The sequence below is a fragment of the Caloenas nicobarica genome, chromosome 3 (assembly GCF_036013445.1).
Source record: "Caloenas nicobarica isolate bCalNic1 chromosome 3, bCalNic1.hap1, whole genome shotgun sequence".
NCBI classification, from domain to species: Eukaryota; Metazoa; Chordata; class Aves; order Columbiformes; family Columbidae; genus Caloenas; species Caloenas nicobarica.
This window is the reverse complement of record NC_088247.1, coordinates 111759480-111774610: the sequence shown is the minus strand read 5'-3', so window position 1 is coordinate 111774610 and position 15131 is coordinate 111759480. Positions and strand designations below refer to the sequence as shown.

Here is a 15131-nt window from a genome sequence, read left to right as displayed (position 1 = left end):
TAACATCTGCCCAAACCCATGTCCGAAGCACCTTGTGTGGTCACGTGTACACATGTTATTTCAGTAGCTTTGTAACTTTGCTGTGGCATAGAAGGACCTGCTTTCTGACTAGCTTTGTGTTTTACCTTGTTTCTGCTTCTAGGAGTGTGTCCCAAACTACAGCGATACTTTGGAGGGGATCCTCCTTGTTTATTGCTTTTTCTCTAGGAACGCTGGATTTCTGGGAGCCCGTTGGCCCACCTTCAATGAAATAGGCAGGTAGTCATGACACGCTGTCCTGTAGCCTGGCAGTTACAGGATTTACTCTTAGAGAGGGACTTGGAGTAGTGTTGTACACCGAGCCATGCCTCTGGCACATAAACTACAAAGTTCAGATGGTCTGTTGTAGTCAGCATTTCTTATTCTCTAGCTCTAAGTCATTCCTAAAGTGTTTTCAGAGGTCCATATTCTTGGCTTGCACTCGCCTCCGGAGCTGGGCATTGCCTTTCACAGGCACTCCACTCTCCCAGGTATGGAGGTGAACTGTATGGGAAGAGGCGAAATACAATATCAGTGTCGTAAGTCACTCATGCAGTGTATAGTTACTAATTATTTGGCACAGCAGCAGCTATATTGAAGGTGTTGGAGTGGACCTTATACACCAATTTCAGCATTTGTTTATGTTACAAAATGCCAGGTGGTTATTTTCTGTATCAGTGGTTAAACAAATATTTACTAAACTGAGGATTTTTTAATTTTTTTTTTTTTTTAAACAAAGCACTCCTAACACAGATACTGGAGCAGGCCAACCATTGCAGAACATCTCCATTTGTCAGTAAGCTTTTGCAACCACCAAAATATCCCTGTGTTACTCTTTAGCCCTGGGCAGCTGCTAAAACAGTAAACAGCCGCTCTCTCTTGCCTTTCCTTCCCCAGGGTGAAGGAAGGGAAAAGGAGGCAGGTCTCATGGGTTGAAATTGAAACAGATTTAATAGAACAATAACAAAAGAAGAGTGATACAGAGCAATAGTTAGCAGCTGGAATGCACGCTCCCAGCAATGAGTGCCGGAGGCCGGACACAGTGAGTCCAGCAAAAACATGGAGATAACAGCAGGCATAGGGAAGCCACGGGAACGAGACTCTTCATGGACAGTGACCATGAAAGTCTCCAGCAACTTCCCGCTTATATATGGAATGTGATGTTCATGGTATGGAATACTTTGTTGATCAACCTGGATGTCAGTCTAAGGTGCTGTCTCATTATAGTTGCTCCCTTGGACGTGCAGCTGGACAATTGAAAAAGTCCTTCGTCCCCTTGGCAACAGCCAAGATATCAGTGAGTTCTTACAGTATTTTAATACCAAATCCCAAACACTGGAATGCGACTGGAAGAAAACATTAACTTTATCCTAGTGTGCTATCTTATTATTCTCGAACTAAATCTGAAACAAAAGACTGTGCTAGCTACTAAGAAGAAAATTGACTAACTGCATGGAAAATTACCTCAATTGAGCCAAACCAGCACACCCTGCCTATTGTTTGTGGAGATATTGTGAAAGCAGACAGTCAGTGTTGCATGAGCCAGAAAAAGAACCAGCTATTAAAGTGAATTCCAGTTTTACCTTGACAATAGAGTTATTTTATCCCATCTTCCCCAAATTTTACTCAATTTTAAAGAGGAGAGGGAATGGAGTCCTTAAAGCTCAATGGAAGGATGTTTCATGTTTTTTCATACCTACCTCTTTGCAATAGAAGGGCCCACCTTGTGTAGTTAAAGGAACATTGTAAATTCTGAGAAGCACTTTTTGAAGACAGAAAGATCCCTTTGTCATCATCATCCTCATCCCTGTTGTGCTAGAATATAATGATGTGGTAAATGGTGAGATGTAGTTGTATAATGCTGAAAGTTAGCATATATTTCTTCAAAAGGAACTACAAGAAATAATAATTCCTCTGAACAAAATATTCAGATTTTACAATGCCTTATTTTGTTACAGAAGCAAGTTTTCTCTATCTTTTGGGGTTTTTTTCCCCTGTAGACTATAACTAAGCTGAAGGTTTTTCAGATTAGGATGTTATGAGACTGGATCCGTGCTTTTTTGGCAGATGGCCATTTTCACTGGTGCAAGAGTAACAAGCATTCAAATAACTTGCTGGTTTGTAGGTGTTCAAAGTCCAAAGAAAGGGAGAAGCAGAAAGCGAAACTCAAGATCTGAATAACTGACAAAATCTCCTTTACCTTTTTAGGTACATGGAGAATTTTACTTCATCTAGGTTATTCACTGCAGAACTGAAATGCAGTTATTTAGAAGTCTTTGGGGTTTTAACATTTTCTTACAAACTTTTTATTTCTCATTTTGAGTGCAAAAATTCTTAAAGTGTTTAGAAGACTGAGCATTTAGTGCTCATTTGAAAACTTCCTTCTGTTTTTTTGGAGAGTTCCCTCTCTGTCTCTGACAATCCATGAAAAAATAAGGACTTGAAAGTCTTCTCTGATCTGTCAGTTTGGAAGACACACAGCAGCGTTAAAATGTTATGGGATAGCTTTAGATTCAGAAGGAGGACACAACTAAAAGGACCCACGGAGCCTACATACAAGAGCTTTGTAATAATTTTGGGAATTTAAATTAGATTATTTGTCATGCCAAAGTATCCTAGTCTTACCTTGTCTTCTGGGCAGATGTGCCTTCTCTCCAGCTGAACAGATCATCTGCCAGTCAAAGGTCTGTAGGGTTTTTTTAGTCAAACCATGATAGGATTTTGAGAAGTTCACTCAATTCAATGATTTCCTGTTAGTGAGAGATTCTAATCTAGGATCTCGGGGCCTTGGGGAATGCAAGTTTTGTTTCACTTGCTAAAGTAAGAAAGGGAAAAAAGAGAAAGCAAATAAGAAAATTATAATATACCATCTCCTTTTACTGTAGTCCACATGGAAAATGAGGGGCTGCCTTCATCCATATTTATACCCAAAATGGTTCCCATGTTCAGCAGACCACCATGCTACTAATCTCCTTGCATTTTTTCCAGACCTTATTCTCGCCCAAGATGAAAGAATATTCTATTTACTAGATGTGTGTTGTGAGCTTTTATTTTTTGTTTTTTATTTTTATAGAACTATGGGATTTAGTAAGCCAGCGAGGCTTTCTGTACATTAGGGGATCATTGGAAAGAAAATGCTATTTCCAGTTGGTGCTGTTTCAATGGATTAGGCAGTGCATCAAAGCATACATATTAGCCTGAGAGATAATACCTTGAGGTCTCATAGCTGTGCTGGGACTATGGTACCTTCCTTGATGCTACCTGAGATTTTTGCACATATTTTTCATCATAGCACTCTCGACGTAAACGTCTGATGTGATAGGAATTTTGCAATCATCTTGTAATTGGTTCGTTACCTAGATGGCACTCCTAGAAAGTAAATTAAGAGTCCACTTCAAAAACCAGAAAAAGTTCAAGTACAGTACCACACCAACAGTGGTTCTTAAGCATTCTGTATTTGTGTAAACTCCTTTTCAGAGTCCAACTTTCAGGGCATTCTTGGGTTTAGCAAAAGAAATGAAAGTTGTAGGTCTGCTGGCCCTCTTACAACTACGGTGCTGCGAGAAATTACTGAGGGAAGTCTGTTGGTTACTCTGTCTTAGAAGATTCCCAATGCTCCTTTGAAACACAGCGCATCCACTAGTGGGAATATTCAGATGGATTCTTCAAAAAAACACAGCAAACATTTTATAACTCTAGTCAATGTATATAATATTTCAACTCATATGTTTTATATGCCTCACATCTGTTGTCAGTATTGATTGATTTAATGTAAGTGTTCCTTTTTATTTAGAAAGCCATTTTCTGTATTTAGCACTATAACTCACATCTGCAAATATAATGTGTTCAAAACTTCTTCTTAGCTATATTGACACTTCCAATGTACAGGGTTCAAAAAATTTGTCCTGGAAGTCAAGTTCTCCTGTCCAAGCCACATCTTTAAGTAGCAACTTCACTTTTGCATGTGTCAAGGTAATAACTATACAGTAAAAATAGATTATAATGTGTATATAGAAGCATCAAGCACAAAATTATTCACCTTGGTGAGAGCAGATGTAAATTTAAACAAATGTTTATTTGTCTCTGTATATGGTGGATGTATAGACAGATATACATTTCTTATCCTATTCTTTTCCATGTATCATTGGTTTTATCATGGTAAAAAACTACAACGTATATATAACAAAATACCATTGGTGCTAGGTTCTTTTACCACTTAGTTTCCAAAAAACTTGCAGTTTCACTGGTGATAGAGGGTAATTAATTTGCTCATGGAGTTTCTTTCCTTCTTTTAATAGTGCTAAAGCTCTGACTGCCACCAGATGTGTTTCTGCCTGACTGAGATGTTCCTGTGGTCTTTGAAGACTAACTTGCATATTAGAGGTGAGCTGTTAGGTGTTAGTAAAACAAACAAACAAACAAACAACACTCCAAAAAAACCAAACCAGCAAAAAAGCTTGCTGATTAATATTAAACTGCTATAGAATTCTGAATACCGAAATGAAGTGGTTTTTCTACTTAGGAGAAAGAAAATTGGGCAGCAATATGATGTTTGAACTTGGTCAGCTTCTTTCCTTATCGCATCATAGAACTGGAGCACCCTTTCAAGTAAAAAATGTTAAGATTATATTTAACTGGATGTATTTTCCTTTTTAGGAAGCTATGTCCTACTTGACTGTGAGCTTCAGTTTAATGACTAGTTTGGGTGAATAAAGATCAATAGTCAAGTGATTTGCAGAGGCATTGTGATTTGTACTTAGCATGAAAATAAAAAATTACTGCGTGTTCTGGGTATTTTGCATGATTACTGGAAATTTTATACTTATTAATTGATTGTTCCAGGAGACACGTGACTAATTATTAGCCCTGTAGAAATTACCTTCATTCATCTGTCCTTGCTATTGCTAAAATATAATACTAAAAAAAACCCCACTGGTTTATAAGTGGACCATGTAAAAATATTATTTATGACACTTCATGCCAATTGTACTTTATAATGCTTTTGTTGAAATATTGTGAGTAGTATTGGATATTTGATTGAATATGAATGAATATTCAGTTGAATGTTATTATTCAAGTATTGACTCAATATGTCTTGGCATCCCATCTTTGTGAGAACTGTTCTGTTACAGCAGTAATGTAAAAAAGTTAAAAGCTGTATTTCATAGAAAAGTCTGATAGTTTAAGTAAAGGTGCAGTTGTGATTTGTTGTCATTAAAGTTGCACTCTGGACTACTGTGCCAATTTTCTGCCTTTGACCTTCTTGCTTCCTCTTTGTGTGTTTATTCATTGCATACAAACCTCATTATAAAATTCTGAGGCAGAAGGGGATGACTGCTGTCTTGTTTTAAAAGCTGCCTGCATTGCAGTGCCTTCCTACATTTTTCTCAGTAAGGAATTTCTCCCCATGGCATATCCCTGTCTGAATTTAGATGGAGACAGATGCGGTGTCAAACTAATTATTTTAAAACAATGCAACTTAAAGCTGTACTTAGATCTACTTGGTGGAGCTTGCTGTAGCCCACCTAGACTATTTACCAGTCAGCCACATCAGGAGCTGGTTGCTGTGGCTTGCAGTCCCACCGTACCTGAAACATCCAAATTTCTTTGCCATGGGAACCAGGTAGACAATAATACCTATAGATGAATGATGAAGAATATTGGATCCTTTGAAAGGGCAGGTTTATGAGTTCATAAATCTCAAAAGAATGCTGTTGTCTTTAGGTCAGCTATGTCATTCATCAGAAAACGTTTTAAGTTATTGTAAGGTACACTTTTCACCGTGATCCTTACAGTTCCTTGGTAGGCTGGTAATTAGGAAGGTGGTAAAAATACTTTTGCATGTTGGTGCCTGGAAGAGAATCAAAGGATATGTGAAGGAAATGAGAGCTCCAAATAAATGTAAGGACCTGCCACATTCCCCTTCAGCCCTTGCTTCCTGGTTCTTGAAAGTCCTACTGGTATTAAGACTCTGGTGTAGAGTCGCTTGTATTTTGCCACCTGACACTTTGATCCAGCCAGCAAAAACTGAGATGCTGAACTTTGCTTGCTAGATTGTGTTTTGTTTCCAGTGTCACATCCACAATTAATATATTCATATTCAATTATATAGATGAAGATATTGGGATCCACCAGTACTATGACAAGAAAGAATCAGGTAAAATATAAATAATCTTAACTAAAACTAAACAAAATTTACAGATGTTCAATCTACTGTGACACAGGCTGTTTGCGTTGAAAAACATGACTTTGAATTTTGTGTTAATATATGCCTCTGTATTTCTATAGAGTAAGGAAACACAGAAGGAGGTTTTCTCTTTATATCAGAGTATTTAAAAACTTTTTATTCCACAAAAGAAAAAAATTGGAAAAATATTTACATTAAAACCACCTAAAAAAACTTTAGTGGGATTTTATATTCTAAAGTCTAGTATTTTATATCATATTTTCTATTCTATTCAGCCCTTTCACCTGCTGCAGAATACCAAAAGACCGTAGTAGCATCATGGCGAGGGATGGAGCACGGCTGGGGTGGGCGTTTGCTGGAATCCCGGCAGAGGGCACCTTGAACGCACGAGGACCGCCAGCCCTGCCCTCCTGCATCCCTACCTGGTCTCTGAAATGGCCATTTCAGAGCGAACGATCAATTTTCTTTATCTGATTAATCCTGTTAATCCTAGAAGTTTCACAGTGGGCCAAAAGGTCTGTTCAGCTAGAGTTGCTCCCTCTTTTCGTCTTTGCAGGCAGGTTGGAGCGGAGGCTCGTGTGGGCATCCCACGGGCTGCGTTTGGTGGTTAATGCGCTGTCTCCGTGGCTCTGCTGACAGACTGACTCTGCTTCTCCTCTGGCTTCAGTTGCAGCTCACTTCACTATCTGATGAGACTGGAGGCTTAGTAATGCCAGCCCACCTGTGGGGTTGCATAAGCCTTTCTTTCACTGCAAATTTAAGATTATCTGCCTTACGAGGTGAAAACATCAGGGCTGTCTTAATTTTTTGTAAATTTCTGTGTTTTATCGAACTGTATGAAACCTCTCTCTAATATTAATATTCACTGACAGCAATTGTAAGGATTATCATTCATCTTTTGGTCCTTTCTATCCTTTAGCATCACAGATGAAGCATGGTTACTTAGAAGAGAAGCAAAAGCTAGCAGAATATAAGGACATTTTCTGAGTTTCTTGTTACAGTAAGACCAAATTATTAAATTGGATTGGTGATGCCCCTGGAAAAGCATTAAAGTAACCTCAGACTGCTTCCAGTGTAACTTTCTGCACATGCTGTCTAAGACAGATGGTTATAGAACTACACAGCACAAAACAATTCAAAAGTTGTAATTATTCCTTGCTGGTATATTTGCAATCTGCTCTTTTCTGTGCCACCAAGCAGGGTAGTGTGTATTGCTTCTCAAATCCATTGTCGAGAGGAATCACAAAAATAATTGCAATTATTTTCCTTATGAAATTTATTCAGCATATGAGCAATAAACATTTTCCCAGTCAGCTCTTGAATTGAAACACCAACTGCCTCAAACCTGGAGATTATAAGTAAAATACTTTCAGCCAAAATCAAATTCCAGGTTAATAATCAACTGCCTTCATAGAAAGCTTTTAGCTTCGAAACATTTACACTGTTCCTGCATTATCTGGTTAAAAGCAATTTCAGTTTATGCTATCATACACCAGTACTGTGACAGTTAAAGATTTTTATATTAGCACAACTTTTTTTTAGTCAGGTTTTACAACTCCTGCATAGATATTATTGCTCAGAGCATTCATTTATGTTCAAACATTATTAGATGACAACTCTGAAAAATCTAATTGATTTTTAGATTACTTCACAAAGTAATACGTTTGCTGTAAGAATTGCCTTAACATTTTATCTTATCATGATGAAAATTCACATGGAATTGTGTGTGCGTTTGAAGGCAAAATGTGTTCCAGAAGGATAGGTTATTTGCAACGCCATAAGGTGGTTTTGGAGCAGGTTGAAGCCCCACTAGAGGTGAGTATGAAGGTGCACAGAGCCATGTGGTAAATCTACACCTGCTCTGTAAAGGTGAGAAAGGGTTATAAGTAGGGAGGAACATAATGGATTTCTATTCCTTGTGCTGTGGGCAGCATTATCTTACAGGCACTGCCTATGAAAAGAGAAGCAGACCCAGGTAAACCCCATTATACAGAAGCCCCAACTGTTACGTTTTATTTGTGTGATATGCAAAAGTAGCACAAGCTGCTGTACCTTGTTGCTGTAAATTTAGGGGTGGCCTAGGCACAAAGCACTGTATAGCACATTTCTTGAAGAAGAGCACTGGTTAACTTTGTTCACAGCTGCTGATTTGTTATGCGTAGTTTGGTAACTGTACAGGCAATTTCCCATTTTTCATATGTGTTTTTATGAAGGCACCCATTGAAAATGTGATCTTACATGCCTAATTAATATTATCATAACAGTTCCACCAACACTGGCTTCTGTCCAATAAAATACAAAGAGAAGTTGTATGTTGGTGTGCTTTTTTGTTGATATATTAAATCCTTCATTTTTTCACTCTATAGCACTTCTATTGTAAGCTCCTTTTTGCAAGGAGGTTTAAACAACTGTTAAGTCATTTAGTCTGGAAGTTGGCATACAAACTGATAGCTTGGAGCTTAAAACTTTTCATCAGATTTCCTTCAAATAGGCTAGATTCTGAAAAGACAATGTGTTCTAGTTTCTCATGGGTTTTATTGTATACTTATGAACAGAAAACTGCTCACTTTTAAATGATGAAATTTCACAAATTATTGGGGCCTGATTCTCAGCCATGAAACAAGTCAATTACTAGCAACTCCAGAGGAAGCTTTGCCTCCTCATTTCAGGATTAATGTATTAGGCCAGAATTTTCATGGTAGTTTGCTAAATGTTAATAAATTTGATGAAGGGCTATAGCAGTCATGCGGTTTCTTGTTTGCTTGTCTTTGCATATTCTTCAGGTGGAATTTTCAAGAACAAATCGTAAAAATAACTGTACCTTCACAATCACCTGTTAATACTTCTATATATGCATACATTCATGCATATATATTTTGCAGACACATCAGTGCCTCCTTTTTGAAATCAGGCAATGAAATGCTAGTCGAAAAGAATAGTATCTGTTTAGGATTTGATAACTTGAATCCAAGTTAACATACTGAATGTGAGATGCTTTCTCATTGCAAGTGCTTAGCAGCTGAGTAAGATGTAACATCCTGAGAGCTTTGTACACAATTGCCATGGTGAAGTCATGGTCAGTGTGGATATTTCATGCTAATTGTTCCTACGACAGAGCTTTTCAAAAGGATATAATTTGACAATACAAACCAATAGAAACCATAGCCATTTCATTCCAATTATAGGTAAGTTTTACATTTAAGGTAACTCCTAGAAACCTTAGTTTTGTGTTTCCACGGAAAAGGAAGCTCAACTTGAAGAACTTTTTAACTACATAAATATATATTTCTACATACATGCGCGCATATATATATGTACACAGTTGCCTATATATGCACATTTCTGGTTTGTTTTTTTTTTTTTTTTACTTTTATTTGCCAGCTCGAGATTATCCTTGGATACTGAAAAACAAGCGACCAGACAAACTACGAGATACACTCAAGGAGGTAGAGGTATGTTTCAGAAAGTTTCAAGTACACCAACATATAATCCGGTTTTCAAACCTCTTTCAACAGCTTTAATTTTCATAAAGATCCAACTCTCCCAGTGATGATAAATGTGCTTTTGTCTGGCGAGCTGTTCCAAAACAGCTACATCTTTGTGTGGCATGCTTCATCTATGAACTTGAAAATCAGAAGTATGTTAACCAGTAGTGACAATGTGTACTGCCAACTCCACTCTCTGTTTTCTGTTGTCCTTTAGGACTTAATGCAAAGCAGTCAATGTATGCTGAGCAAATGGAAGAACAAACATATCTGTCAGGTAAAATGTTTTGACAAGTTCTTGCAATGTTCAGTCAGTGGAGCCGAACAGCCATTCAGTGATTGATGCAATAGTGTTAAAATGTTAACTAATACAGAAAATCATTGGGCTTTTTTAATGTATGGGCTCTTACTACCCAGGTTGTGTTTATTTAAATGTCTAACCTGAAATAGATGCTACAAAACAATAATCTGTTTCTTATCAACAAGAAAAATGAAATTTAAAGGCCCCTTACTCTGAGATATTGTTATTATTTGGGGAAACTAAAAGTATTGTGTATGTCAAAATAGCAGGCTAAGGGAGCAGTTAAAATATTTTTTAATTTTTGTATCCTAATTATTTACATGTCTGTCGCAAATCTTTTTACTTTGTGCTTGTGTAATATGGGAGGGAAGCTATAACCCTGAACCAGCTAAATAGTTAATCAAGTTGTGGAACAAAAGATACTGTGCCATGTGGCACACATGTAGCTATCTTCTCTGTCTGTGTAAGTTCGACATATTGTGTACAAGAAACAGCTTTTCACACCCTCATTAACACAAAACAGTAGGGTAGGTGGGAGATCTGAACATGACACGTGGTCTATCTCCTTAATAATGAGCTTGTTCTGAAAAACATATGTAATATATTTTATAAGTTTCTGCAGTCTTCATTATTCGTTAGGAATGTGCATCGTATTTGAAGCTGCTTTGGCATGGGGAATACTTTTAAATATTACTAAAACTGTTTCTAAAAAGAAATTTTGTGTTCTAACTGTCATGCTTTTTCAGATTTTTTTTTCTTCTAATTCAAGTAGTTCCAAATGTGTGTCAGCAGGATGAGTATTAAATATTAGAACACTATACATCTGAAATTCCAGAAATGTCTTTAAGAATAGCAAAACTTTTGAATACCTGACATGCCAAATAGTATATAGTCTTTTTATATCAATAAGATAATACATTTACTTATCAGATATTATCGCTAGTAAATGTATATAATTCTTGTACAGATTACATAGTATATATCTGTGAATGTTAATCTTCTGGAACTGATTTAAATATTAATTGTATGCTAATTTAGAAGACTATTTTTTTCCTGTTATTATTGTTGTAATTAGGAAAGGAATTTGGTTAAGAAATACTGAGTCAATTACCCATGAGTGTATTCATCTGCTGCACAGTTCTCTGTCTCCATTTGCTTTCTTTGTCCATTCTCCCTCTGACATTTTCCTTCCCTTCCCATCTGTCTGCATCCACCAGCATTCCTTACCAATACATACTTTGGAACAGTGAACTCCTTGCCAAAATTTGATCATCCTGCCTTTATAATATAACACCTTTGGTTGATTTTCAATTTTGTATAAAACTCTTTTTTTTTTCTTTTTTTTTTTTTTTTTTTTTAAACTTAGAATCCTCTAAGTAGTTTCAGGCTTACATAAACAAAAAGGAGACAAATACAGTTTTACTTATTTCTTGTACAAGATGAGAAGGGAGATAGATGTTGTTATCTTAATATGGTAGGTTTAGCTCTTTTGGATTGAATCATGTAAAGGGGGAGCTTTTTTAGGGTTTTTTAGATGGCTCGTATAGCCAGAGTATAAGTGATAGTATAGCTTATAACGTAGCCAGAGTTAAAGTTATATATAAAAATCACAGTCATTTTTCTGTCCTTAAATTCTGCTTTTGGTTTCTCAATCACAAAAAAAATGATTTTTTTAATATAATAATGGCTGATAATTGAAGTCTGCAACAGGGTTTAGAATAGTCTGCCAAAACAACTGTGTTATTCCACTTTCTCTCTTCCTGAAAGTATAAGCTCTCCAACAAATGAAAATAAGACAGAGAAAAATGAATAATTTGAGAGTCTAGAACAGAAAAGCTGTCTTCTATCAATTTCTATGTTTGTTTTTCTGCTGCTCATCTGTCTTTGAGCATTTTGCAGGAATATCTGGACACTCAATTTTGGATACAAATGTTCGGAAGCTTCTGGAAAAGAAGTTGCACATTTATTTTTTTAGTTCTAAGTAGAAGACTAATTAACTGTTTCAGCAGAAAGTGCTTATTGCATAATGATGTGATCTATGTCATAGCACTACTGTATTCACATTCCAGTGCAGCTGCTAGTGGAAAAAGAAGAGTCCATGTTTGCATTAACTTTCAAGTGTAATAGAAAGCAACATGTCAGACAAACAACATGGAAAGCATGTAGTGAATTACCCTGTCATAATTTCAATGGTTTGGGCTAAATCTGAGTATATGATTTAAGTATAGTATCTTTTTTTTAGGTCTTTGTTTTTTAATAGCAATACAATGTCATAAATTCATTTATACAAATTAAAATGTTTAGCTCAACAGCCATCACATTTTTCAATAAATGTTGTATGAATTTGCATCTGCCATACCTTTAGCTGAACCAGGAAGAGTTCCCTTTGTGTTGTAATAACAATGTGCTATCCAGAAACTCAATGGCTGTTTTACCTTTAACAAGACAGAACAAATTGAAAAAAAATCTGAAAGGTGATACAATGATAACAAGGCTGTCATTTAAAAGAGTAGTATGGTTTCCCTAAGATTTTGTGAAAAACAAGCATAGGATTGCTGCTAGTGTGGCTTCTGGAACCTAAACTTCACAATTTCTAATCCTTCTTCCTCCTCCAGCTTCTAACTAGCCCACAGGCAAAAAATGGGGGCTATAAATTTAAACATGCATCAGCTAAAAATAAATGTGCTGTTATGTTAACTATTTGTGTGCAGATGACCAATTAGATTTCATGCATATGCCTCAATGAAAAATCGTGTTTAGTTTGCATGCAGATTATCTTGTCCATTGTATGAATGTATTTCTCAAAATTAGCTCTTCTATATGAGCTTGTCTAGAACTACTATAATGCTGGGCCCAGCTTTCTACCTTCTCCTATTACTTTATATATATATATATACACACACAATATATACACAATCAGTGCATTAGAAGTTTCCTATTTACTTCCTTGTCCATTGCCAAAAAAAAAATCTATTGACCTTTATTTTCGCAGTCCTAAGTATACATTCTAGTAGTGCTTAGAGCTTCTGAAATAGGTGATGTGTCAGTTCATGTACACATAACCTAAACTGTACAGGGATTTTTGTCACAGAGCTTGCTCTCCTATTTAAAAGAGCTTAGTTGATCCCCAAAGGACTGAGGTCTTTTCTTTAGGTCTGTTCCTACTTGTTCTAATAGGTTCTGAATGCACACCATTTCTGTGTGGTACTTCTGAACCCCAACTTTGATGATCTGTGATGAGTTGCTGAAATAATCCTGTAATCTTCAGTTGATGTCAAAGAAAAGAAAGATGACAGAAAAAAAAATACAAGAAATTTTTACAATAACATGGCACTGTATTATTAATAATTAAATAAGCAATTCACTCCTTGGTTCTCCCTGCTGAGGAGTATTAATCTAAGAAATTAATTTTATCAATATTGTTTGGTTTACTCAGCTCTGGCTTCCTCTTGGTCTCCTTCTCTACTTCTTTGGAATGCTTTTAAGTTTTACCACAAAATCATGAAATCGGTCCTATGAAATGATGCCATTGGTTCAGTTTTGGTTTTACAGTACAAGGTAGTAAATGTTAACGATATCTAGTCGAAACGTTTGATTTCCAACTTCTTTCAGTTTTACATTTGTATTACAATGTGGAATTAAGCACATGCCAAAACGGAATTATTTTATTGTATGAAAGCCAAGCACTAGCTGTGAATCATATCAGTTACTGCTGATGAAAAAGATGTATATATTCTTTGGTAAATTACTTTAATTTGGTTTAATTTGATTTGTGTTGCAATTTACGTGTGTGTATGAATAGTTTTTATGTTACCATCATTGACATACTTAGAACTGGATTCTGAATTGAGATGCTCAGCAATATTTACTAACATGGCTTGTAATATCAGCTACAATGCCCATAAGCAAACTGATTTAGCAAGACATGGTGACGTACAGTAGCACATCTGATATCAAAATCAGGACATTCTGGCTGGAATACATAAGAAGCTAGTACCCATCACCAGTTACTATGAGGAACACTGCCCTCATATTAAATTCTTTTGGTTGCTTTTGATCACAGCCATTAATGTGTTTTGTGGTTTTAGAGATTTGGAGCTTGAAGTACAAATGCATTGATTATTGTGAAACAGCAACATGTAACAACAATAACTTCATCTGTAATAAGGCATGCAACAGAGTAATTATGGTAGGGTGGCTAAGAAAGCAATCTGGAATGAAGGGGTGGGGAAAAACCCTGGGAACCTGCTTGAACAAGAAATGCTTTGCAATTCTCTTCTCCTTTTGCATATTCCTTTGTCAGCTGGGCTCTGTAAGGGAAAACAGTTTGCAGCAATTTTTTTTTTACAGGCATATTTTCCTTGTCTCCCAATTTTAATCAGATAGAAGCAAATCCTGGCTTTGCTCTGCAGGTGTCTTTTTAGGTAGAAGGGCTGATAAGCAGCTAAGCTACATGAACAAGGAGTCAAGGGCTAAGGCTTCCGAGGATAAAGGAATCCACTTAGGTGCGTGCTTAAGTTCTACCAATGTCCATGAGTCTTGAACCTGTACTTGAGCCCTTTGCTTAATAAAAAGTAACTCAAATACATATTGAAGCACTTTTCTGTTGGGGAGGAGAAGGGCTAAGTTCTTCCCGTTTGGCACACAAATTACGTAATTCCTTCTATCAAAGTCTTCACAGCCAGCTCCTCAGTAACATAGAAATTAAGTGGCCCTTCCTTCCCAGCATGTAGAAAGACCAGATGCCCAAATGTTTTACTTGGGCTCCGTTCAAGTACAAAGGCTATGCCTATTCTTCCAATAGGTATGAAATCATGCTTTCATGTTTTGTTTAGGAACACCTTCAGACTGTTAAAACTGAAGAGATGACTCTTCTCGTTTCTATTATTCACATTGCGGTACTTCACTCTGAAAAATTTGTGATGTGTTTCATTGTGAGCTTGTTTCCCTAATTTGATACCTGTTAGATGGAATGACTTTGTGCCTTGTGTAAATAACGCCTCTTACATTTGCTTTTATTCTTTAGCAATGATGGGCAATTCCCTTGAGCAGTACTTTTTGGTGTTGTATCACTGTGTATCTGTGTTCAAGCTAAGTTTGCAGTCTTCCCCATTTGCTTTATGTTCGTTCATTCGTGCTT

The 15131-nt window shown here is 36.5% G+C and overlaps 1 protein-coding gene across 1 annotated transcript in view; it reads left to right on the top strand.

Moving 5' to 3' along the window:
* The window catches only part of WDPCP (WD repeat containing planar cell polarity effector), a 151030-nt gene that overhangs the window by 48239 nt on the left and 87660 nt on the right, over positions 1 to 15131 (top strand). The window contains 4 exon segments of the mRNA XM_065631513.1: positions 4317 to 4401; positions 6131 to 6175; positions 9587 to 9657; positions 9908 to 9967. Coding sequence (XP_065487585.1) covers positions 4341 to 4401; positions 6131 to 6175; positions 9587 to 9657; positions 9908 to 9967 — 237 coding nt within the window. The 5' untranslated portion in view covers positions 4317 to 4340.